Source organism: Pomacea canaliculata, linkage group LG1 (assembly GCF_003073045.1).
Source record: "Pomacea canaliculata isolate SZHN2017 linkage group LG1, ASM307304v1, whole genome shotgun sequence".
NCBI lineage: Eukaryota > Metazoa > Mollusca > Gastropoda > Architaenioglossa > Ampullariidae > Pomacea > Pomacea canaliculata.
In genome coordinates, this window is record NC_037590.1 from 28,489,479 (window position 1) to 28,513,180 (window position 23,702).

Here is a 23,702-nt window from a genome sequence, read left to right on the forward strand (position 1 = left end):
AACTTTTTGCATTTGCGGGGCAAAGAATGAACTTTTAAAAATATACCAAGTGCTCACACGCTGGTGGGAAGTCTACTTTGTAACAATCACCTTACAGATGCTATCTGGGTAAAAATGTTAAAGTCTACACATAATTCAACCAAATGTTTTAATCGGTTCTTTTGTTACAACATGTGGGTGAAGCAGACATGCATAACCCATGGACTGATCCTTACAAATACACACATAAAATGCAACAATGCACAAAAGAGAATGGCCTCAAATTCTTGCAGGAAATATCCTCAGTGACCAAAGAAAGTTCCAACAGTCATTAGCAAATGGCCCAAGTGAACAAGTTTCACTCCCAGACACAGGATTTGACACTGGCTATTTATCATGCCATAAGGCATGAAATGAGGCACTCAAAATTATTCTCAACATTTGTATTAACTTATTTTACTCCGAACTCTTGAAAATTACTTGGTTTAAAATTCATCTGTGACATTTTACTATTTTTATTAATGGCAGGGATTTTATTAGTGATTTTGAACTAATCTGGTGCCCATTATTTTTAAATTCACAATGACAAAAGCACACAATAAAGCCAGTTTTTCTTCTAAAAACATTACTGTTGTTGCACTTATGATGCACATACATGTTTAGAGCATGACTGCATCAAAACTCCTTGAATCACGTCTTTCCAAAATCAATCTCTTAATAAAATGGAAAAAAAAAAATGGTTGGTACTGAGAGACAAGACAGACAGACAATGAGAATGTTAACATGCATGTGAATTTTATAAACTGGAAATAATTTCATGCACTGTGACACTTTTTGAAACCTTCACATAATTTTTTTCCATATGCCTAACCAAGAACCTTTTTTTTTTCATACAATCTTATCTATAGGTCTATACAGTCACATTAACACTGATAGATAGCTATGAGTTTTGTCTTCTTTAATGGAATCTAATAATGGCCTTTTCTACATTATGTCCTTGTTCCATTGGAATGTTCAACACTCTTTCAGCCCTATCAGTTTTCTAACTTTAGCTGTGAACAAAATCAAGACGAGCATTCATCAACAGTAGCATCAGTCTACCACTATTTATTCACAGGTATCACACCATTAGACTTGTCTACTTTGCAGGACTGAAGCTTCTGCAGGGTTTTGACATAGGATAAACATAAAATCCTATTCAGACTTCCTAATGATCAAAAGAAAAAAAAAATCACTGTCCACTTGGAACAACAGGGCTGCCTTCCTCTTCCATCAACAGCTACTGCCATAGTATTCAGAACTAACCATCAGAAGCAAACATGCATGCAGATTATACACAATGAGATAGAGTATATATGTTTAACAAAGCCTTCAACAAAACAAATATTCACCAATGTTCTGAAAGTAGTGGAAATGAGGATGGTAAGACAACTAAATACAAAACTGATCTCTCATTCACAGCTCAATTCAAGCAAGTTATATCAAAACACTTAAGCAGCTCTATAGCTCTGCTTCACACCAAGGATGGGGTGATATGATCTGAATAATCCAAAACTGATGGAAAGAAACATTCTCCTTCAAACCAACTCTGCGTGATGAGCAAATATCAAACCTTATTTTTTTTAAATTCCCAAAACAGCTTTTTGTTAAAAAAAAGGGGGAAGGGGATCTATGATATGCTAACTTGCAATTGATGCATCTCGGCATAAAAATTTCAAAACCAATACGCTTTGATTAATCGTGTTTCTTAATTTTTCAAATAAATAAAAGTTCCCTCTGATACCAATCTACTGGAAGCATCAAAGCTGATGGAATTGGACAAAGGGCAAGTTTAATAAATAGTTCATAATTTTTCCCCTAAAGTCCAGGAGAATGACGAGTAAGGTGCACAGCTGCTATATACTTATCAGCATTGATCACAGACTTTTAAAAAATCAGAATGCGCGATCTACCATTGTTTAGTAAGCATTTCACATGTCTTATTATTTGTTTTAATAAGGCATTGAAGCTGAAAACTGTTCATAAATGATTAATTTAGCAAACCCATTTTTTTATAAATAGTTTTCACAAACAATAATTTTTTTAGATACAAAAGTGTAAATCTGAATGAGGTTCAAGTGGAATGATACTTGTAAAGACTCTTCTACTGTTTGTTCTGTAAGTAAAAGATTTCATCCAATAATAATCCAACTCTATTGTCAAGAACAAAAGAACCATAGAAGGGAGAAGTGGAAATGATTAAATGCAGCTGAAGGGCATTCCACTCATATATTCACATCAAAATATGTACTCAATTGTCAACTGTACTCAAAAATCAATTGTGATTTCCATTAAATCTTGTGCACTATGTCAAACTTTAGGTAAATCCAGGCTCCAGCTGTAAAGAAGCTAAATTTAGGTTTGAAGAGCATCAGGAGTGAAAGGAATTGGTGTTTTATGCTGAGCCAGCAACTAAGGCTGTATTAGGGAAAGGCAGCAGATGCCAATAAATGCCACATGCAGAGAAAGAACAGCAAGCCCAAGATAAGAGCTGAACCTAGGACAGCCAACCCTCACTGCATTGGTGACACCGTTTCACCACCTGACCGCCATGTCATCAGGGAAGTACAATGTATTTATGCATCTTACTAAATCTGCTTGGGTCACATGCTAAATGTATACTTGTCCACCACTTTTTGGGTTTTTTTTTTTTTTTTTTGAAAACTGGGTTCAATCAGCTGAGTATGATTTCGGAAATATGTTTTCATTTTTCAGTACTAGAGGGAAGATCAGTACTGTCTTAATCAAGCAACTCTCTCGGGTGACAGTGCAGATATGCCAACTTAAAACTGGACATGGCAGACATAAAACTAGGATTGAATGCAACAGAATTGAGCATATCCCCCCCCCCCAAAAAAAAAAAAAGAGAACTGGGGGGAACAACTGCCATGACGAAAAATATTTTGTTTTCGAGTTTTTTCCCCCCTTTAAAAAAAATGGAAAATTTTTATGGATGGACACCTCTGAGGTTTCCTGATGCTGCGTGGTACAGGGTCTGTAAAATTACTTCTTGTGAGAATATGTAACCAATTATTTTTGAATATAAACTTTAACATGCCAAAAACTGGCTTGAGTACAGGTGTGGTTTGAACTGTTAAAATGTAGCATTTTCACATGTTAGGTAAAGTACCTTTCTTTTCTAAGACAGCATTGTCCTGTGGCGTAATAAGTGATTTCTGAGGTTTGAAATTTGCTCCCATTTAATACCTTCCTTTTCTAAATCATTCTGCTACAAAAAGGTTTATATTCAGTCTGCTTTTGTTTAATATTTTTTAACATCTCTTCAATTATGATTATTACATGAAATAAACACAGGATGCTGCTTAAGCACTGACTCCACTCCTTGCAATGTTAATGACAAAAGTAGTCTGATGCTGCAGATTACTGAAACATCAGCTTAAATGTAATAGTTGACCTAGATGACAGTTTCATGACAAAGCAGGCATGCATAATGTTACAATAAACTGCTGCATACTAAAACATACAGTGTAGGTGGATGGAAAGCGAATGAATCGCTTGGACACACAGTCCCAGTGATGGGATGGTGGTCCTGAAAAAGACAGCTGAACAACATGGCCACAAGCTGATGGCAGGGTTATTGGAGAAGACAAAGGAGTGCAAAATGAGGCACACATATATGCACATTAGGTATCTTAACATGCAGTGGACTTCCCACCAAACCAGTGAGTGGTACTCAGCCACCAAGAAGTGGGGGGTACCATACCCGAGCAGTGGGGTCCAAAACTGGTAAAATGCTGTCCAAAACTTGCACAGTGCTGGCCAAAACTTCTGCGTTTGTAGTCCACCAATCGCATCACTGCAATATGATCTATGAATTTCATGTTGGCCACTCTTAAATTTTCTTTGATTTCAGACTCAGCATAAAATGAAACAAAACACAATGGTAAGGAGGGAAGTGTTAAGTCACAAACTGAAAAAGGAAATGCGGGCTGGGAGGGATGAAAACTAGCAAACGTAGGTCTGATCTAGTAAAATGCAAAGTCATCTTAGCTCTTAGCAAAGACAAAGACAAATTAAAAAATTGGCAAAATGGCCATCTAAGTGGCAAAACGTTTCCCACAAGTTTTTACCCCTCTAGTGCAAATTACATAGTTTCTCCCACTCTCTCTACTTTATGGTTTTGAAATCTTTAAAAAAAAAAAAAAAAAAGGCATGACCATGTTAAGAGTAGACACAGCAGAAGTTTACTAAGTGCAAACATGTGCATTATATTGAAACAATTATTAAAAACAAGAAGGCATCTAGACAAGCAAAAGAAATAGATTTGCTAAGAGCAAGGGTGACTGTTTTGGAAAACTGTCAGTCACTCATCTCTACTAAAAAGAAAAATTGAATAATAATAATAAAGCTCATCTGTGAAGCTTTCTCGTCTCAGCCACCACACATACTCACTCTCAGTATCTGTTTTGGGTGTGACCACTGTTGTAGACATAGCACAGAGAATATCAAAAATGTTTCTGAGAAGCAATTGCAGGAAAAGATAAAATAAACTACACCAAAACAATGGGAGTAGTTTACAATGTGTAAAAAAAACAAATCTGAAAAACTAATATTGAAAATGAACAAGTAAAATAAATATTTGAAATGAATATGACTGAAAAAATAGCAGATATCATGACATGCAAGATTACATTCAAACAATAAGAGAGAAAGAAAGCCAGACCAGCTGGGACTTCATTGACTAAATTAGGAATGTCCTATTACCCTGAATTCTGCTAGATGATGTCATTCACATAAGAATAATAGCCACTTGAAGAAGCTGATGGTTTTTCAATGTATTTATCCTGTTTGGGTCCCCAAATACCCCCCCCCCAAAAAAAATGCTGCACAAATGCTGTCTATAATAACTATTAGTGTTATTTTCTTTCCAGTTTTCACTGCATTACATAAGGATCAAGACAGATTATCACTACAACATGTGGGTGAACTTGCATTTGGATACTGAGACCCACCTTTTGTGTCCTCATCTTCAATTGTGCTGCTGTCTGTTGATTCCTTGATACCATCATTTTTCTTCACATTGAGGCTTCTACCTGCACACATATTTGACAAAAAGTTGGGAGTTTTCTTGATTTTTAAAAAAATTTTATTTTGCAACTCTACCGTTAGAATAACTTCTGAAATAACTTACTAATTTCTTAACAAGTATACTTACAAAAGTCATGGCAGCTTTCTCCTGGTCCCTCATTTGCAATGCATTATGAAGTTTTCGTAGTTTAACAAAGTGCTCAAAATTTCCATTTTATATCCCAAACATGAAGCAATATTGAAGCATTCTCTTTTGTAATGAAATTTTCTAAGACATTCTCACATGTAAGCTGGTCAATCTTTTGATAAATCTGGAGACACTTTCTGTCCCCTCATAAAAAATGGTCCAAGGTATGGAAGCCCCTAAAGCATCTGTGTAGTACTTACCTTTTTCGCAGTCACATACTGCTTTTCTAACCCATGCAGTAAAGTTTTCCACTGTGTCAAATTCTCTTGAAGAATGAAATCTGAGCTCTATTAACAGGTGATGCTAGTGCTTTATCAGTACCTTAATAACCTTTACTCTGCCACCTATGATAAGCTCCCTGACAGAACTTGGTTACTAAACCTCTAGTATAATGCAGTACCACAGAGCCTTCATAGTACATGCCTATTTAATGGAAGAAATGGTGACCTCATTAAACAGGATTACACAATTAGCACTAGAGGTAAAACAAAACTGGTATCTTCATTTATGCGCAACTCCTGCACCAGTCTCTCCACTGCTACCGATGTTGCACTGACAATACCCTATTTATTCAAATGTCAGAAGGTTAAATACAACAATTCACAAAGTAATGTTTCATAATACTTTGATATAGTTACCCAAGCATGGCAGGCATGTGTGTGCATACATGAACACTTGTGAACAAAACTGTGCACATGCAAGCAAAATGGGACAGATGCTAGGAGACCCCTTTCCCCCAAATAAAACAATATAAAAACTCAGACCTATCCTCAACTTTCAGCCACAACAATGAGCTCAATTATTTTAAAGCATCTCTTGCTATAGTAGGACGCACAGTTTTAATAGAAAATGTACACATCCCATGGCATGATTCTCTATGGTGCCATCAGAAAAATGCATGGCCAGGCAGAGAATCTGTGTCCAAAGCATGAAAAGAGTTTTTGGGGTTTTTTCGGTGGAGTGGGTGGGCGCACACTAGAGGATTCGATACTTGTAGGGGTATCAGCATATTAGTTTCCCCAGTTGTGGAAAGGGGAGGTAATGAAGCAAGGGAGAAGAATTCTGCTCGTAAAAAAAGCTGACTTCTCTAAATCCTCATTCTCCAACAAAGGTCACCAAACTACATTTACATTTCATGTTTTTACATCACATGTAATCATGAAATTTTCATTTTCTCTGACACCTTTTATGAATAAACAGTGATTTAAGTTTGTCAATGTGAAGTCATGACAGACATAACTGTCCACCACATAACTAAAATGTTCTTTTATGCATGAAAGTTTAAGGGATGGCAAAACCCTAAAAGAAAGTCCAAAGCTAGATTTTTGTAAAAAAAAAAATAAAATAAAATAAACCACACACACACACACAAACATCAACTAAGACATTAACAAAACAATCAGCTCTGTATTTTTTAAGAAAATAATTTTGAACTGTTGAGTATTTATATGACATTAATATACATCTTGTCCACTTTCTAGAACTCCAAAGACCATACTGATAGACATTGGTAAAATATATCTACTCTGTAAACTGCAGCAGTTTATCAAAGAGCCCATTAAAAAGTACAAGTTTTGCACCGGTAATCAACTCAAGATGCAAAATCCCACTAACGCATGGAAAGCTCATGCAATTTCACTCTAGAGAAAGTTATGCTGCCAACTATGTTTTTGCCAGCTATTTGCTACATGTGCAATAAGACCTTCCTCACTTTTCATCCTCCTGTATGGGCAGTAATAGTTTTGATGACAAAAGACAGACAATTTTTTATAGACTGGAAGATATTGAAAAATACTATATAAAACATTTCTAAAGTGTTCCTTGGGAAACTGAAGCATCTTAATGATTAGATGATGAAGGATCTGATTAAATGCTGGCACAAAGCTAACAAGACCTTTTTCTAAACATATCATGATCATTTCTGTGAAGTTTTTATGCATACTCTGTTCTACATATCGTTACACGACTGTAAATCAGCATCCAACATTCTGGTATTTTGTGTTATTTTTATTACTAAATTTGCAGATCTTTTGTTGTCAATGCTGGATCTACCACTACCACTTTATTCAAGTCAAGCTTATTTATAAAATTAAAAAAACACAATAAAAGCACAGCTCTCCCACCTTCACTCAAGTATCTCGACAGAGACAAAACTATTTTATGGTCTATATGCTTAGCTCGCTACAGCCTGTCTCATCCAGAGCTTCACTGTAGACAATAATTATGGAAACTGCAAGTGTGTGGAGCTAAATTTAATACCACCAGAAAGCTGAGAAATGGTCAAAAGTCCAGATTTTTTTAAAAGATACACAGCAGAAAAGGCAATAGCAAGAACCACAAGTCTGCATCCAAGAACAAGAAACTTGAAGAACTTCAGCTAATATGCCCCAGAAAACAATCATTTGAAACTTTGAAAATTTGCTGTCAATGGCAAGACAAGATTTAGTCTTGGAAACAATACCTTCATCTTGCTTTTATTCACCTGTAACCTTTCTAGCATGCATAGCCTGCTTTTGCTGGATACGATTTATGTGTAAGCCTCTGCCTTCTTAAGCATTTCATGGCATCCCTAACTATGCTGATCTTGCATTTTATAGTTCAGAGGAGAAAAATTAGCAATCAGAGGGGGAGAATGAAACAAAGGCTTCTGCAAATATGTTACTTAATTGGGAGATAATCTACAGTTTATGAACGACCAGAATAAACAGTCCATAGGAAAGTCTGGTCTGACCCTTTAAAATATTTTTGCACTAGACAAATGTTTTATTACTTGATGTCTAATACTGTTGACCTTTACATGAATACACTAGTTACTGTACCTCTTGCAGGCTGCAAATACCAGATATATTGCAGGAATGTCCAAAAGAATTTAAGCTGAACCTACCTTTGCCTTTTAGAATCAGATGGTGAGACAATGCCATGGAATTCACTGTATTAATTACAATGGCTACTTGCTCTAAATGTGACCACCTCGTTAAAGAATTTGCTTGCTACATATGGCTAGATGACCTAGCATCAGTCACACACTGCACAATCACCAAAGTCATCCTCCACACACACACAAGCATGCATACATCGCTCTTGCTCTCACACACAGACCTGAAGGAAGCCTGACCCACTAAGACTATTTGTGTTTAAAATGAACATCAATGCTACTGGATGACTATGCCTGTTTACTTCTTTATCACTTGGCCAATGGCAGTCTAACAAGACATTTGACACTACAACGAAAACAGGAGTCTCTAGGTTATCTTCTTATTGCTGCAATATTTCACCCTGTGTAGACAGCCTTAATTAAAGTTTGCCAAAAGCGCATCACACCTTTATAAAAAACCAAAAGAACAAATCTGAAAGGTATGTAAGAAATATGCCATCACCCTCAACCACCATTAGAAAACTAAGCAAGTTGGGGTCAGGCTGTAACATACACTAGAGCAGCATGCAGTGCAGGGTCCCTTGTTTACATTATCCTTTGGTGCAAACAACACAAAAAAAAAAAAAAAAAACCAACTAAATTTCAGAGAACCAATGGGCAAGAAACAGATTTCATCACCTTTAGAAATGAATCCTCCAGAAAAAATGTGCACAACCAAACTTCCCTTGCTATTACAGAAATTATATCGTGTTTATTACAAAGTGCTTATAGATATCAGTATCACTTTTACTGGACAGAAATAAATATTCTTTAATTGTGAGAATATATCTCATTAATTTTCATTTTAGATAACCAAACTAGGTACAATTTTTAAAAAAAAACTGAAATACACAAGCTAAACTAAATTAATAAAAGACAATCCTGCACAGATGAGCAAGCGAAAAGGTACAGCTATTAAAAGTCTCACACCTGCAGACAATTCCTCAATACTTCAATTCTTTGGGTGCACTCCTACCTGCTCTCTAGTCTGCCACACAACGTGAAATATAACTTTGCACATTCCACTTAAATCACTTGCTAAGGGTTATCTTCAACCTCAAAGTTGTTTTTGGTGTAAAACATTACTAAAAAAAACAAATGTGTGCCATTGTCTTTTCACATAATAATGATTTGGTGTTATCTCTTCCACCAACCAATAATTGTTACATTTGAAAAGAAAGGTTTAAAGTTTTACATCTTTCTTTCAAAGTCTATGTTGCAACTGAACTATCATTTGACAAAGTATGCAAGCATATGCATTCAGTGAGTAAATTTGAACTATGTAATAACACTTTTTATTCTAATGAAGCAAGCATCCACCAGCTATAAGATGTAGGACAGGGGAGGGGGGGAGGAGGAAATAAAATAGGATATGCCTGTTGTGACAGAAGCAAGGGCGACAGGCCAGAGATTTAACTACAGAGGTATATGGCTGCCCAGCTGAGGATGATAGAAAGTGGAGCACTCCCTGTTGACTGGCAATCAGCACAGAGCAGACCAGCCACAAAAAAAAAAAACCAAAACTGCAAACTCAAGCACCTACCTGGTGAAGAGACTACTTGTGAGCCATTCCCAGTGACTGGTATCACATTACCTAATCAACAGAGCTCAATTAGTACAGCTGGAACCAAGTACACTCAAACCTCTGGACACAACATAGACTGAATGGGCTTTTGTACAAGGCAAAAACATCTGTACAATTTTGGGCCAAATTCAATAGGTGCAGGCGACAGATAACTATCAGATGAGCGTGATGTTCTCCTGTGTGCCTCTATGCTAAATACAAATAAATCAGTTGATGATCTTACAGCTTGATCTTACTGTTTACAGAATTTACAAAGTATACAAAGATCTAAAGCTGGTATAATAGTAAAAACTGCTCACTATATATTCCTCTGTTTGTGAAAGATAATAACTTTTTTTAAAGTTCCAATAACCAGGCAGACTAGTGACTAACTTATAGAATTCTTACTTAAGGGAGGGTCCACAAAATGAAAACGAACAATTACATTTCAATGATTAAAAATTCCTGCTTGAGTGGTAGAGCTCTCATGTTTGTGGTGAAAATAAGCATGTATGTTGGCAGGTTATTTCCTAATTCTAATTTTGATTACCTTTATAATATATATGCAATAGATGTGCGATACATCTTTACACCTATTTTTTCAAGGAGGGGAAAAAACATTCTAAAGTAATCTTGTAGGCAGTGTAAAAAACCATCTCAGCATGCTACATTGAAAAAATAAGATATCAATGTCCACACACCTAAAAGCTTGCATCATAATTTAAACTGATAAAAGATAAAGACAATTTAGATGTTACTGTTGAGCCAAGACGTTATTTTGGTTTGTGGTGACTACCTAATGAATTTTACTTTATACACAGTTCATCTTCCAATTTTACCTGCAGCTACACAAACTGTCACATTTCATTACCTTCTTTACTCATCCTGTTTGTAAAGTGCCCTTCAAGTCAGTCAAATGTATTACAGACTTTTAGGACCTCCTTTACTTGCTTTCCAACTGGTATTCAACTGTTATAAGGCTGCGCATATTCCATTGTTACAGTGACAGTAATGGACAGTGTTTAAACTTACTGTTCACAACAGAAGTAATAGGTCACACAAAGACCTGTCTGTTGTACCTCACCACCACAGATAAAGCCTCTGAGGTCACCGACTTCCAACATGATACCCACAACATGATATGCCTCCTGGGTCTTCTTTAATGAGTACTATGAAAGGTGTGTGTGTGTGAAAGCACAAAAGTGCGAGGAGAGAGTGTGAGAGAGAGAAAGCCACAGAAAAGATAGAACAGAGGAAAACAGGGACAATGTCAGTGAAAGACAAAGTGCTGAAAGTAATAGCAGTAATAATTTGAAAAAAATTGTACCACAGCACATTTTGTTTTAACTACAGAGTACAAATAAAGTTGTCTAAAATAACTTTAAAACATATTATTCATTTAGCACAATGGATGAGTACAGTTTCCAGGTGCTCTCATTTGTGTTCAAATGTCATTTAAACAATAAAAGTAATGTTGCCTTACCATGTGACTGCTACAGCCATTAAAAGAATACAAAAGAGATCAACTGTTTTATTCAACTATTTTCCCTACTAAGCCATTATTGCAGATTAAAAATTGGACTGTTGTCTGACACCAAGTAAACTTTCATGCCAAATCCAAATCAACTTTAAAAGTTGGAAAAAAAAAAAAAATTTTATACCAAAGTGCACAATAACAAATTGTGGCTAAAACAAAAACAAGCAAACAAGTAATTCTTATCAACTAGCAATTTTATCATTAAGCCAGACATTTAAATAAAGCAGTTAAAAAATATTCCACTTCATCCAGGACGAAACTGATAGGGGGTAATCTGCATAAATGTTCTATTCTATTCAGTCTAGCCACTACCCCATGCAGCTGTTAAAAAAAAATAGCTTCAAAGAACTGTCTACATCCAAGCTTGCAAACTACCAAGCATTCCAGATGAATGTGTGTGTGAATGTCTGTATGAGCTCTCTCTCATGCATGTGTATCAGTATGCATGCATGTGTACTTATCTACTTGGTTTACTGTTAAGGCAATCCACTGTGGTGTCAGTTTATAAACAAAAGAGATTTGAATGGGTCAAAACAACATTGGACATGTCAGGAGTACATGCTTGTAAAATGATCAAAACTGAAAAATTCTGATTATACCTTTATATCATGCAGGGTCAATTTTCTAATATTCTTTAAAAAAAAAAACCAACCTATTACTAAAGAAGCAAGATAAAAGAGCTGAAAGGTTAGAAGAGTTAGAGGTGTTCACTGAGATTTAGTGGTATATTTTTCGCACCTTACAGACCATAGTTCAGACTATAAAAGCAACGACTATTTTTGCCCTTTGTTCTTACTGAATAATTCAGTGTTTGGGTAAATATGTTACGATAATTTTGATTGATTTTCATGTGCATTATCTCTCACAACAGGACTAGACAGCACAGGAAATTAAGACAGCAAAAAGCAGCTTCTACAAAGATCTTTATTGCTGTTCTATTTCGGTACTGACATTTTTCTGGTCTAGGATAAGCAAATGATTCATTCCACCAATTCAAATTTAAAACTATAACTGAAAGCTTACTGTGACCAAATGTGCTTTTTAGAAAAATATCTAAAAAAAAAATCTGGTATTTACTAGTAACATCAGACACTACTGACCTAGAAAGAGGTAGCTGCTTTTCTTTCCCTTTTGTATGCTTATTTCTGTTAACCATTTTTGCTTCCATGAATTTTTTTATACAGTTTTTTCCCCATGGTTCCCTTTCAAAATATATTTTTTTCTTTGCAATCTAAGCACTATGCCTGAAAAAAGCAGGAACTGACAACAGTTTTAAGTGTTATTTAATATTCAACACTATGCACCAGTATATGTGAATCTTTGGACTGCCATCTCTTTCCAAATTAAGTTTTCAACTGTGGAATTTCTTAAGAAACACTGAATGGTATTATTTTTACAGATCCTGCAACAAGAAGACTGATTCTCTATAAATGTCTATTTTTCTCCATACATTTTTCTGCCAACAATGGTAATCTGTTACTGTTTCTCTTGCTTGTTTGTTCAACATACTCCATTATTTTCAGCTCCAGAGGTTCGATGTTTTCTTAGGAAAATTATGTTTAACAATTCTGTACAGCTGTACATATATTATGACTCATCTGCTTTAATGTTGCATCTGTGATTACAAAATTGTTGGAGTATATTATAGATTATAGAATGCGCCATTTCTAATAATGCTGCTAGTTCACTTGTAGTCTTGCTTTCTTCCTTTTGGTATAGATTCTTTTACTTATTACAAAATGTCAACATGATTTAACACAATTCTTACTTCATCAGGTTTGACAAATGGTACTAAAAATAAAAAAGTGCAATCCTCAGTCCCTTACTCAGCTAGAAAGCCTTTAAGACCGATCAGACTTCTTTTATACCTCTATCTTCAGCTTTGAATTAAGAGGTAAGAATGTTAAAATGCGAACTGACACAATTAACACAAAAACCCACTTTTAAGATATCGTGCATTAATAGCTTGAAGAAAAAAAGGGTGGCAATAAGCTTGAAACTGGTGATAATATTAAAGACAGAAGGAGAAGAAGGCCAGAAGCAGGACCGTTTCCCACACTCACCTTTGTTGACTGGACGCCACAGCAAAAATAGACATCCATAGAGAGACAAATATGGGAAGGAGAGACAAGAGAAACAGAATCACTTGAGACATGTTGAACATCATGCAAACAATCAAGCTGGAACAACAACAGGTACTATTGCTACAACAGCTCTTATAAGTTTTCTATCCCTTCCAGAAAGCTTTATGTTGTACTGTTCATGTGACAACAACAGGTACACAATAATCACTATGGAAGGGCATCAGTAGCTTTGTTTACTTATGAAAAGATGGCTAAGCTCTGCACATAAGGTTTTACATATTCTCTAAACTACTTTCACCAAAAATGTCGACAACTCAATACCTTGTTCTGCTCAGTTCATACCAGCAGCCCTCAAAACCCCTAACAGGTGAGCAATCCTAAGCTACAGCTGGTATGTATCATCTCTGTAGGAAAATCAACCCTGTGTATCCTTGTTATATTTCTAAGTATGTCAACATACAGCATATTCTGTTAAGAAAGTGACAGTTTCCAATTCCAGCAAAGTAATTCTGATGTTCCATAAAAGTGGCTGGCTTGAAGTGCTTTACCACATCTTATGGATGGAAGTGGATGATAGCCTCCACATACATGTACAAATTTCCTTAATTTATTTTTAAGAAGAAAAAGACCACAGTAATTTACACAATTTACTGCTATCATACTGCTATCGGTAGTTTCTTTGTTAAAACATGCCCCTTTACTATCCAACTTTGTTGTATTTTAAGACTGAAACACTTGACACTAAAATGGTACTCATGTTCAGAAAAATAGATAAGAAGTCTCAAAATGTTATTAAACCTCCAGCCACTTAAAAATTGCTCTTAAAAAAAAAAACAAAAAAAAAAAAAACAACATAGGCCATATGACTGATTTTGAGGGGTGGGGAGGGAAAACTTGTACAAACTAACAGCAGCACAAAGACATAGGGAGCTAAATTTTTAGCTTCAACTCACAATAACAAAAATTACTGTCTGCAAGAACACAACAGTTTCAGCTATAAAAAAAAAAAACAACGCACCAAGATAATCTACAGGCTGATGATGAAGGAGAAGGTACTTAAAAAAACACAAATAAAAAGAATATTGATAAGTGATATACACTACAAAATGGTATCTGAGAAACAAAATAAGAGCTGGGGAGACTCACCAAAACAAAGCCTACAGATCTATAATGACAATGCTAAGTTGGTACACCCTCTGAAATGTTTTCTCTCAATTTTTCTTTTTACATTAGCTCTGAAGTCCGCAGGTACAGCAAGTATGAAAACTGACACAACAACAGTAAGAGCAGATGGGCGGTGGGCAGCAGGGCTCTGTGCTGTTTACAGTGTAACAGGACAGGCGCCAGCATGTTCAGATGGAGGCCACCACACACACAATGACTGGCTGCACAAGTGAGGTCACGGGGTGACACATGGCATGACACCCAGGGTGACAAGGAACATGACACCAAGTGATGTGGTGGCACATGGCTGTACTTGCTCACTTACCAAATCCTCCTCTTATGGCTGACAAAACAACACAAGCCCATTAAAAGGAATCCCTGCTAACCTATGTTCATCCAGGTCCTGTTGATTTCACAACTGAGATCTGCTATGGCTGTCTGATAAAAATCCTTAGACTGCCAAGCCACTATCTTTTTCAAATCATCAAATAATGTGACTTTCCTGTCACTCAACTAGAACTAAAAATATCTACCAAATTTATAGTATCGTTCATAAAACAGCTTTAGGCTATTTACCCGTCTAATAATTTTTCTGCAGCAACTTAGTGCAAAACCATTTAGCAACAGAACCCATATTTCAACAAAATGCACTTAAGAATTTTATACAATACCAAGAAAATGTTTAAAAATAAATCATAACCTAAAATACAATGAATGATGCTACAAAAAAATGTTGGGAAAAATTATCTCTAACAAAATATCTATTATTAAAAACAAAATTTTAAAGCCAGAATTTATTGAAAATACATGCATGCTATTCCAGTGTTTACAAATAAGTGAAATAAATATTTTGTCTATGAATGCCTTATGTCACCAGCAAATAAATGTGGCAGATAAAAAAAAGTGCAAAGCAGTTTACGTAAGTGTCAGTGAATCAATGAAGAGAATTTTAAAATAAAACTGCTCAATAAAGACCACTATCAAGAATAAAACAAAAAGATCACTATCAAGAATAAAACAGAAACATCCAATAAATGTGTTAAAAAAGAAAAATGTATTATAGCAAAACTTGTGCACAATAATGACCTTCACTTCAGAGCCACCACAACAAAACACAAATATGCAAAAGTTTATTTTAAAATTGTCTTCATGCCATCCTCTAATCTAGAACATGCAAAAAGTTCCTGATGGTCTGATAGGCCCTATCTAGACAGAGACCAACTCAACAAATAAAATGTTTTAAATAATAATAATTGCTCAGGCATTTCAAGTAATCATGAATTCTTACTGGAAAAGAGAGCTTGTAAAATTTAGCCATTTTCATGAAGAAACAAAGCCACAATTTGTTGTTTATTTTTATACGGAATATTAAGCACTTTCCCTCCAGGGTGAATAAACCATAAAAATGATATCTGACAGGTATAAACATGGGGTGGTAATGGCAGACTAATGATGCTTAGTTTTCAGATCACACTGTATACTAGTTCGGCATCTTTTACTACAGTATTATTAAAAGAAGACATAAATGGGATTATAGTACATATGCATAGCTACTGCTCAGCATTTTTAAAGAAAGCACTTATCTGAATGCACGTAACACACAACACATTAAGCTACGCACATATAACTGGAGAACTTTTTATTGGTGACCTCATATTTATAGACAATGTGTTTATTAATTTTCTACAAGGAAACTTACTTGAGAAATTCCGTGTTGCCAACATAGTCGTCAAGATGGCACCCTGTAAGACAAATAAATTCATCATAGCTGTAGGGATTCAATATGATATAAAGCATTAATTAAATTGGCAAATATGTTCATGAAAAGTCATGGATAAAAAGAATTTGCACAAAATTAGTGAAACAGTGTTTTGCATTTCCACACTTTCCATCCCACTTTTGTTCACACCATCATTGACCTGACTTTGCAATGATTGGTACTGATTTTGTCTGAACCTCCCTCTCATTTATGTCATGGCAAAATCTGAAAAGGGTAAATTTATAATAAACAAAAAGGAATTTTTGGTAAATACTTCTGAACATCATAAAAGACCTTAAGTGAAGAAACAACCCCTTCATGGGTCTTATTTCATTTTGGTTGGTGGCTGCTAAGGTAAGCAAATCTTGGGCATTTTATTTTCAATCTGGATTGCAGAAATGATCAAAATTTTATATTTAAGTCTAAAGCATTTCAAATTACCTACCATACATCTATGCTGAATATGCATTACTGCATTATGTGTAAATGGAGAGGGGGTGAGCACTGCAGAACATTAAAATAATATTAAAACTTAATTTTTTTCCTTCTATATTTAAACATATTTTTATGCCACCTTATTAAAAGGTAAAAACACAAGAAATAAGTTTATAGAAAATTAACTCATGAGTAAGATAAGCATCTCCCCTTCACTGGGGAATAGCTGTAAAATGCTGAAAGCATGTGGATTTTTCATACAGCAGCACATTACCGATTTGATATATATGTGAATGCATGTATGTGTACATATGTATGAAAGAGATTTTCTATTTAATTCAAAATGTCCTGTTCTACGTGTACAATTATAAAAAAAATTGTGACAATCCACATTACATGTTTTGTAGCTGAAATGAAACACAATTATGTTGACTTAAAGAAAAAAAGGACCTATTTCTCTAAAAGTATCTCTGTATATTTCTGTCAGAAGTAAATATTTGGTCACATTACAGTGTGGTTTACTGGACTGTAGAAATATTAACAACAGTGACACTGTTTCTTCAATCCAATGCTCATGTTTAGCTGGATAGACTGTCATCAGTTTTTGTGTTGTCATATCAATAAGCTACAAATAATCTGCATGAGCAAGAATGAGTAAATGATAAAAGAATTTGTGTGTTGGGGAATGGGGGTTAGAATACATACAGTGTAATTTCTTTACCATATTTGTGAAATATTTTCATCTATGAACTGATCAAATATGATCAAACTTACAGTTTACAGATCTACAGCATGAAATTTTCAGGCATTCCCATTTCAATGACATTTTCCAATCTGCATTAATTTTCACACATGTGCATGTATATACTTGATCCACAGCATATTTTTTTTATTGGTGGGGGGGGGAGCAGTCATGTTCCTTGTAGCATAAACTTGTGCTCAAGCTTTAAATACAGCTATTATTATTAAAGATTAAATAAATCTGGTTCAGACTTAGATACAGAAGGCTCATAACATCTCATCCCATATAGAATACATGCATATGGAAAATATGCAAACTTATTTTCCATAGCAGAAAAAGATCTACTTCTCTATTACAAAAACATCTAACATTTAAAAACCACACTTATTGCTAAATATTGTAGCTCAGAGTTTGGATTACCTTTTATTTATACTGTATATATCACTCTTACAACAGCTGCCTTTCCCTCCACCTTTTCTCACTGAGCATAAACTGCTCTTGACTGCACTTTCTTGCTGTATCACTTTCTTTTTCCACATTATCTACAGAGTGGAGTCATAATCTTCTACATTGCATCAGTGTTTTAAATCTTATCTGCCAATGAATCATTACCACAGTTTATCAACCGCCAGACTGTCATATTTTCCTCCTAGGGAGTGTTTAATGTCTGCAGGAAAAATGCCAAGGCTGAGTGCTCTAAAATGCAATTTGAGCTGAAACTATGTTCAGATTGTGACTTTGGATGGGACTCCTCAGTTGTATACACCTGCAGGAAACTATTAAGGTATTTATCCATGGAAGACAAAAATTAAACTCAAACAAAAAAATGTTATAAAAATGTGTTGTATTATTGATAACTCTTGGAGAGACACAAGCATGTGGTCAACACTTACATGGATCGGTTTTGTGTCTACCTGACATTTTCTGAGAGGAAACAGTTCTGCACTGGAGGACCCCAAATCCACGTCCTCCACTCGGACTTCAATCTCTGTCATCCTACGAGACTTCGACGCCTCTTCACAAACGCCCAAACGTCACCAGCCGCTTGTTTCACAGTACAATATCCCGTGCATAGGCACTCGTATTTCCCGCTGTGCTGCCGGAATATCCGGGATGCCGGCCTCATGAGCGCTTGACGTTGGTGACAGTAACAAGTTTCAAGTGGTCTGGTGCTGATCTCTCGCTACACATCACACGGCTATCGCTTTACATGGATAACACGCTGTCATTGTCTTCTGCGCTCCGCTGCTGGCTGAAAAAGTGGTTAAGACCATACTCCACGGCTAGCTAGATACCTCTGGACTAGCAGTCTTAGAGGTCTAAACACGTAGATCGTAATGTTTGTATGTCATGTTCGATCGCACGGATCTGAACTCCAAGAAGTTACAAAATGGACTGTGCCTACTTAACACAGATACTCTTTCCAGACACTTGTTCCTCACCATAACCACGCTTCCGACTTTCGCATCATCGCCCGCCAACGAGAAACAAAAGTCTTTGCTTTAAGAAATCTTTGAAGATCTCACGGAAAGCGACCAAACAGGCTTGCTATGTTCCTCCGCCACGGGTCATAGGCCGCAGTCTGCTGAAAATTCCTGAATATAACGAGGCGTCGTCGTGCGTCTGATTAGGGAGAAGCTAGTGCCGTTCCTGTAAGATCATGACTTTCCATTACTCAGAACCGTCGATAGCAAGTAAAACAAGTCTCCGGCAAAAAGCCAGCCTGCCGGCTAATTTAGAAACGTCTGTTTCTCAGTCATCAGATGCACTCTGCGCAGTAGCAGCAGGAAGATTAAAAAAAATCATTGATAAGCGGCTCCGTCACCGTGTTTGCTTCCATGGACGTAGAGATGATCTTCCTGTTATTAGCATCTGTCGATAAAGACATCTTGTGACTTAATGCCCTTTTACGCTATATATGCGTGCCTAAGATGAGAAGGAGAGAGAGATAGGGTTTACGGCTGACTGTATAAATGCAACACATAATAAGCGATGAAAGTGATATATATATATCACATCTGATTTAGTATCTGGGCTAAACAGGTGCCTAGAAAAATCTGCAATCTTCTCTCTCCCTCAACGATCAAAATAGCTAGCGAATGGGATTCCACCGGCATCTCACGATGTCCCTGTACACAAGCCAAAACGTACTGCCCGTTCGAGTCTCTGGCTAGGACCCGTGTCGCTGCTCAATACTGTGATGAAATTTCCCACATCTTCTTGCTCTGTCTTGATATCACAGCAGCTAACAGGCGCGCCTGGCGCCAGTCCAGTGTATGGACACACTTTCAGCACATCTCTGCGTGAATCGACAGCCTCTCTGCTGGACCGCACAAATCCTGACATGCTTGGCTAAATCTTCTTTTAAGATGTTTGGCTTGATGCACTATAAAAAAAATTCTAAAAATAGACCAGTCTCCATGACTTTTTGTGCTCTGGATACCCGTCACTCGACAGCTTTTCTCCTAATGTACAGCCTGCGCGTTCTTCGCTCCTTCTCTGCCCCTTTGCGCACAGATTCGCCAGCATATCAATAACCGTGATCGATACTTTTGAATCGGGCTAGGTCCATGTCCAGAAAAAAGACGGCGATGAGTTTCCTAACTGTAGAGGTGTGTGCCTGCGAATTAGCGTCTCTTTAATACGAGGGCCACCTGACCCTCACCTTGATTCCTGCCTCCTAACACACTGTGTCTCAAAAGCCAAGCTGCATGTGTACGTGTAGACATCAACTGAAAAATTCACAACAACGCCCCCCTTTGCAAGAGGAGTCGTCATCGTCAGAAATCTTTTTATATTCTTGCAGGCGCAAACCACTTCCACTTGACGCCTTCTAGCCTTCACTCTCCAGGCGCAATACCCCTCCCACACACCCATCCGCTCCGCTTCCCCCCACCCCAAGCCTTCCTTTCTGTGGACGATTTGTGTGCACAGAAGAAATGCAAAGACAACAGGGCTCTAACGTTGACTTAATGCCAACTATTCTAGCTGGGTTTTCCATCTGCTTGCGTAGTTTTTAAAACATTGACTTTGCACGACTTGCGTGCAACTGTGCATGTACTACTGACATCGAAAAATGAGGGCGAAAAGAGGAGTGGGTATCTTTTTTTTTAAAACACACACACCTGCACTCCACTTCGGGAAATCGATTTCACGATTCACGATTGAGGCGTCTGAGCAAGCCTTTCATTTGTGTATATACATCTATGGTATAAAATAAACATGATAAGCAATAACTTTCATCTGTTAGTAATTAATGTAGCCTGTAATGATCTAGGCAAGCCAATGGAAGTAGACTGTCAGCGTTGTTTTGGCTTTATTATGAAAACTGGAAACATTAGCTTCCTATTAGATGTGCATATGCGTAAGACATAGGCAGCTCTCCGTTGAAAAAAAAAGGTGAGGAGTACTGATCACTTTATTCATGAGACTATTTCTGTTTCAATCTGTGAACAGATAATACCTTATTGTTTCAGAATAAAACACAGATAATAAAACAAACCAGAATACTCTTTTAAATGCCTAGTCTCCTTTAACAGCATCTTTTAAACTAGTCAGGTTGATTTCTCTTCCAACTGCTACTTTACTGCCAACTTTCGATCCATTACTTCAATTGAGTGAAGCTTATTGGACAGAGTAAACGATGTGTGGTGTTAATGTTACAAAAAAAGAAAAAAAAAACTTCTGTAATTTACTGTACTCTTGATGTCCTTCCCTAACTTGCTGATTCTCCGCAACACGGATATATGAAATGGAGATATACTCTACAGTTATATGTCCCGGTAATGTTTGTCTCCTGACAACCTGCGCTCAGTGAGCATGCAGACAAGATCATTCCATATGGAACAAAGCGCTGCCGAACCTTTCTAAAGAATGGCGAAATGATAATTATTGCCTTGGTATGCACCACCGTACACCTCTCCCCCTCCTCTCATGGAGGACCCTTTGAAATAATGCTGATGTCAATATTTTCTTTTCATTTAATTTTTTTTAAATTTTTGAAGCGACCAGTAACATCTAGCAGGATTGCTCTTGCTGGCGTGATGTTCTGTATCCTGACAGACTGTCAATGCCTATTACTTTTGTGGAGCAGATTAAAGGGCAGGTTGGGTCTGAGACACATCACCATTTAGCAAAGGGAGAGAGAAAAATCTCAGATGCCGGCCGTCTCAAGCTCTTTTGTTCTTACAGATCTGATGTTACCACCTGGTCAAAAACTTGCTCTGTATATTTTAGTATATTTTTTCACTTTAAACCACTTTTAACATCTCATAACAGGTGAAATAAACAGATACAAATACTCCAGAGCAACATGCATAAACTAAAGCATTGTCTACAACCTTCCCACAGGCAAAAGATCTGCAAAATTTGGTTGGGATGGGGCTACTCGTGGCAGTGCATAGGTACCAACCTACCATCTCCCCACAGACACAGAGAGACGCATATATCACCACTCTCTACTTATCAGGTGCATGAAACAGCTTTATAGCACAACAAATTCCCATCACATTTGCACAAGCCAACGGCAGGCTAAAATTACAAAATCACACCTGAAAGAAACGGAAAAAGTAACAAGTTCTGCAGGTGCCAGCATTATTGTGAAGATAGTATTATTTTCTTTTTTACTAAAACAACAAGCACTATTATATATCACAGACAAGAAAGATCAAATGAAAGGAAATGCAATGGTAAGAACTTTTGAGAGGCTGAGGATTAAACTAGTAATTTGATTGCAGTATTGTGGCATAGACGTCATAAATGTTTTATGGGCATTTAAAAAAATCATTTTAAGTTTTATCTGGACAATTAAAACTGTTCTCAGCAGTTGAAGCTATTGTAGCTAAACCACTGTAGTATTCCAGACTAAAATGGAACTGACTAGCATCAAAAACTGTAGAAACAAAAGCAGTAGATGCCTTGAAGATTATTTTAGAACTCCATATTTCAGCAGGTAGCTTTGGTTGATTTGATTCTGCTTTTCCAGATTATTAATGTCTTGTTTTGGGGTAGTTTTCCTTTGCTGTTTACTTTGCTTCTTTGTTTACTTTTACTTTGGACGATCTTTCGTTGCTAGATCCTTTAACTTCACTACTTCGAATTTCTCATGATCAGCAACACTTCAAGCAGAAGAAATAAACAAAAAGCACCATCAAAACTCTCAGCAGCCAGCAACAGTGTTTGCACAGCAATTCATCTAGTTGACTGTCATTTAAACTATCAGTTGTTAAAAAAAAACAACTCAAAAACTAACTAATAAGCATTTTACTAAACATTATTTTAGAGCAAGTCCATATTTCAAGAATTATTTATCTCACTTTAATGTGCATATACTAGAAGCAGAATCCTTCACAATTCACAACCTCTGATCGTCACAGAGTCCAAGTCATGAGTAAATGCCTTTTTTGCAAAATAGCTTTGGTTGGTTGGTTGGTTTATTTAGTAGGAAAGTGCTTCCACCTTGCAGCAATTTTGCACTACGGAGAGAGAGGGAGTAGGGAGGAAACTGGAGTACCTGGAGAAAACCCGACTCCCAGCCCTGCGAACAGGTGTCACACACAGTGTCCCGAGATGAGATGTAAACCCTGAGCTACTTACTGCAGTGGTAACAAGCAAGTGTTTTAACCACTACACTAGGGAACCCCATGAAATAGCTTTTTAAAAAACTACTGCAGATATGTCTAAGAGGGAAAAAAGGAATGGAATGGTGTTTTTCTTTTCTTTGAAAGGAAGCTGCTAGCCTTTTAAAATCTGATCAAAGTTAAATGGGCACATTTTAGAACACAGAATGATTTTAAGAAATAAAACAAGTAATAATTAAATAATTAAAATCCTTATTTGGAGTCACCTTCAAATTGTAACCTAAAGGACCTTCCAAAAGCAGTAATTACAGACCTGACAAAAAAGTCAACGAGCGCATTTAGTATCAACAGGAATAAAAGGGCTAGATTTAACAGTCACATTCATATGTGAGACACTGTGGAGGGAACAACATACCTGTGATCTACAAATTCAATCCTTTAATTTTCAATCAACAAAGTTGGTGAAAATGGCTTATGACATCACCAGCCTCCTGCTAAGAGGTTTCTTGGTAGTTGGAAGACTTCTAGATTTTCTGGGCTAAATTTGCACTCTGCTACTGCACTCAGACATGCATTTGCCTAAACAGGATGCTACCCACAACCACTAAATTAATCATGCACCAAAACAAGACAGCAACAATCTTGTGTCCCCCTAATTCAGTGGTTCTTA

At 36.6% G+C, this 23,702-nt stretch overlaps 1 protein-coding gene across 18 annotated transcripts in view; it reads right to left on the reverse strand.

The window, feature by feature from the left end:
* LOC112574878 (calcium/calmodulin-dependent protein kinase type II delta chain-like) overlaps positions 1-23,702 on the reverse strand; it is a 99,161-nt gene that overhangs the window by 13,202 nt on the left and 62,257 nt on the right. For 3 of the 18 annotated variants that reach the window (XM_025256214.1, XM_025256224.1, XM_025256233.1), the window contains 6 exons: positions 16,217-16,259; positions 13,333-13,341; positions 9,712-9,762; positions 4,992-5,072; positions 4,432-4,458; positions 3,743-3,835 (listed from right to left, as the gene is read on the reverse strand). In XM_025256214.1, coding sequence (XP_025111999.1) covers positions 3,743-3,835; positions 4,432-4,458; positions 4,992-5,072; positions 9,712-9,762; positions 13,333-13,341; positions 16,217-16,259 — 304 coding nt within the window. Of the gene's footprint in view, positions 1-3,742; positions 3,836-4,431; positions 4,459-4,991; positions 5,073-9,711; positions 9,763-13,332; positions 13,342-14,842; positions 14,861-16,216; positions 16,260-23,702 lie in introns of all 18 variants that reach the window. The other 15 variants (XM_025256270.1, XM_025256268.1, XM_025256261.1 and 12 more) reach the window with 14 other exon arrangements.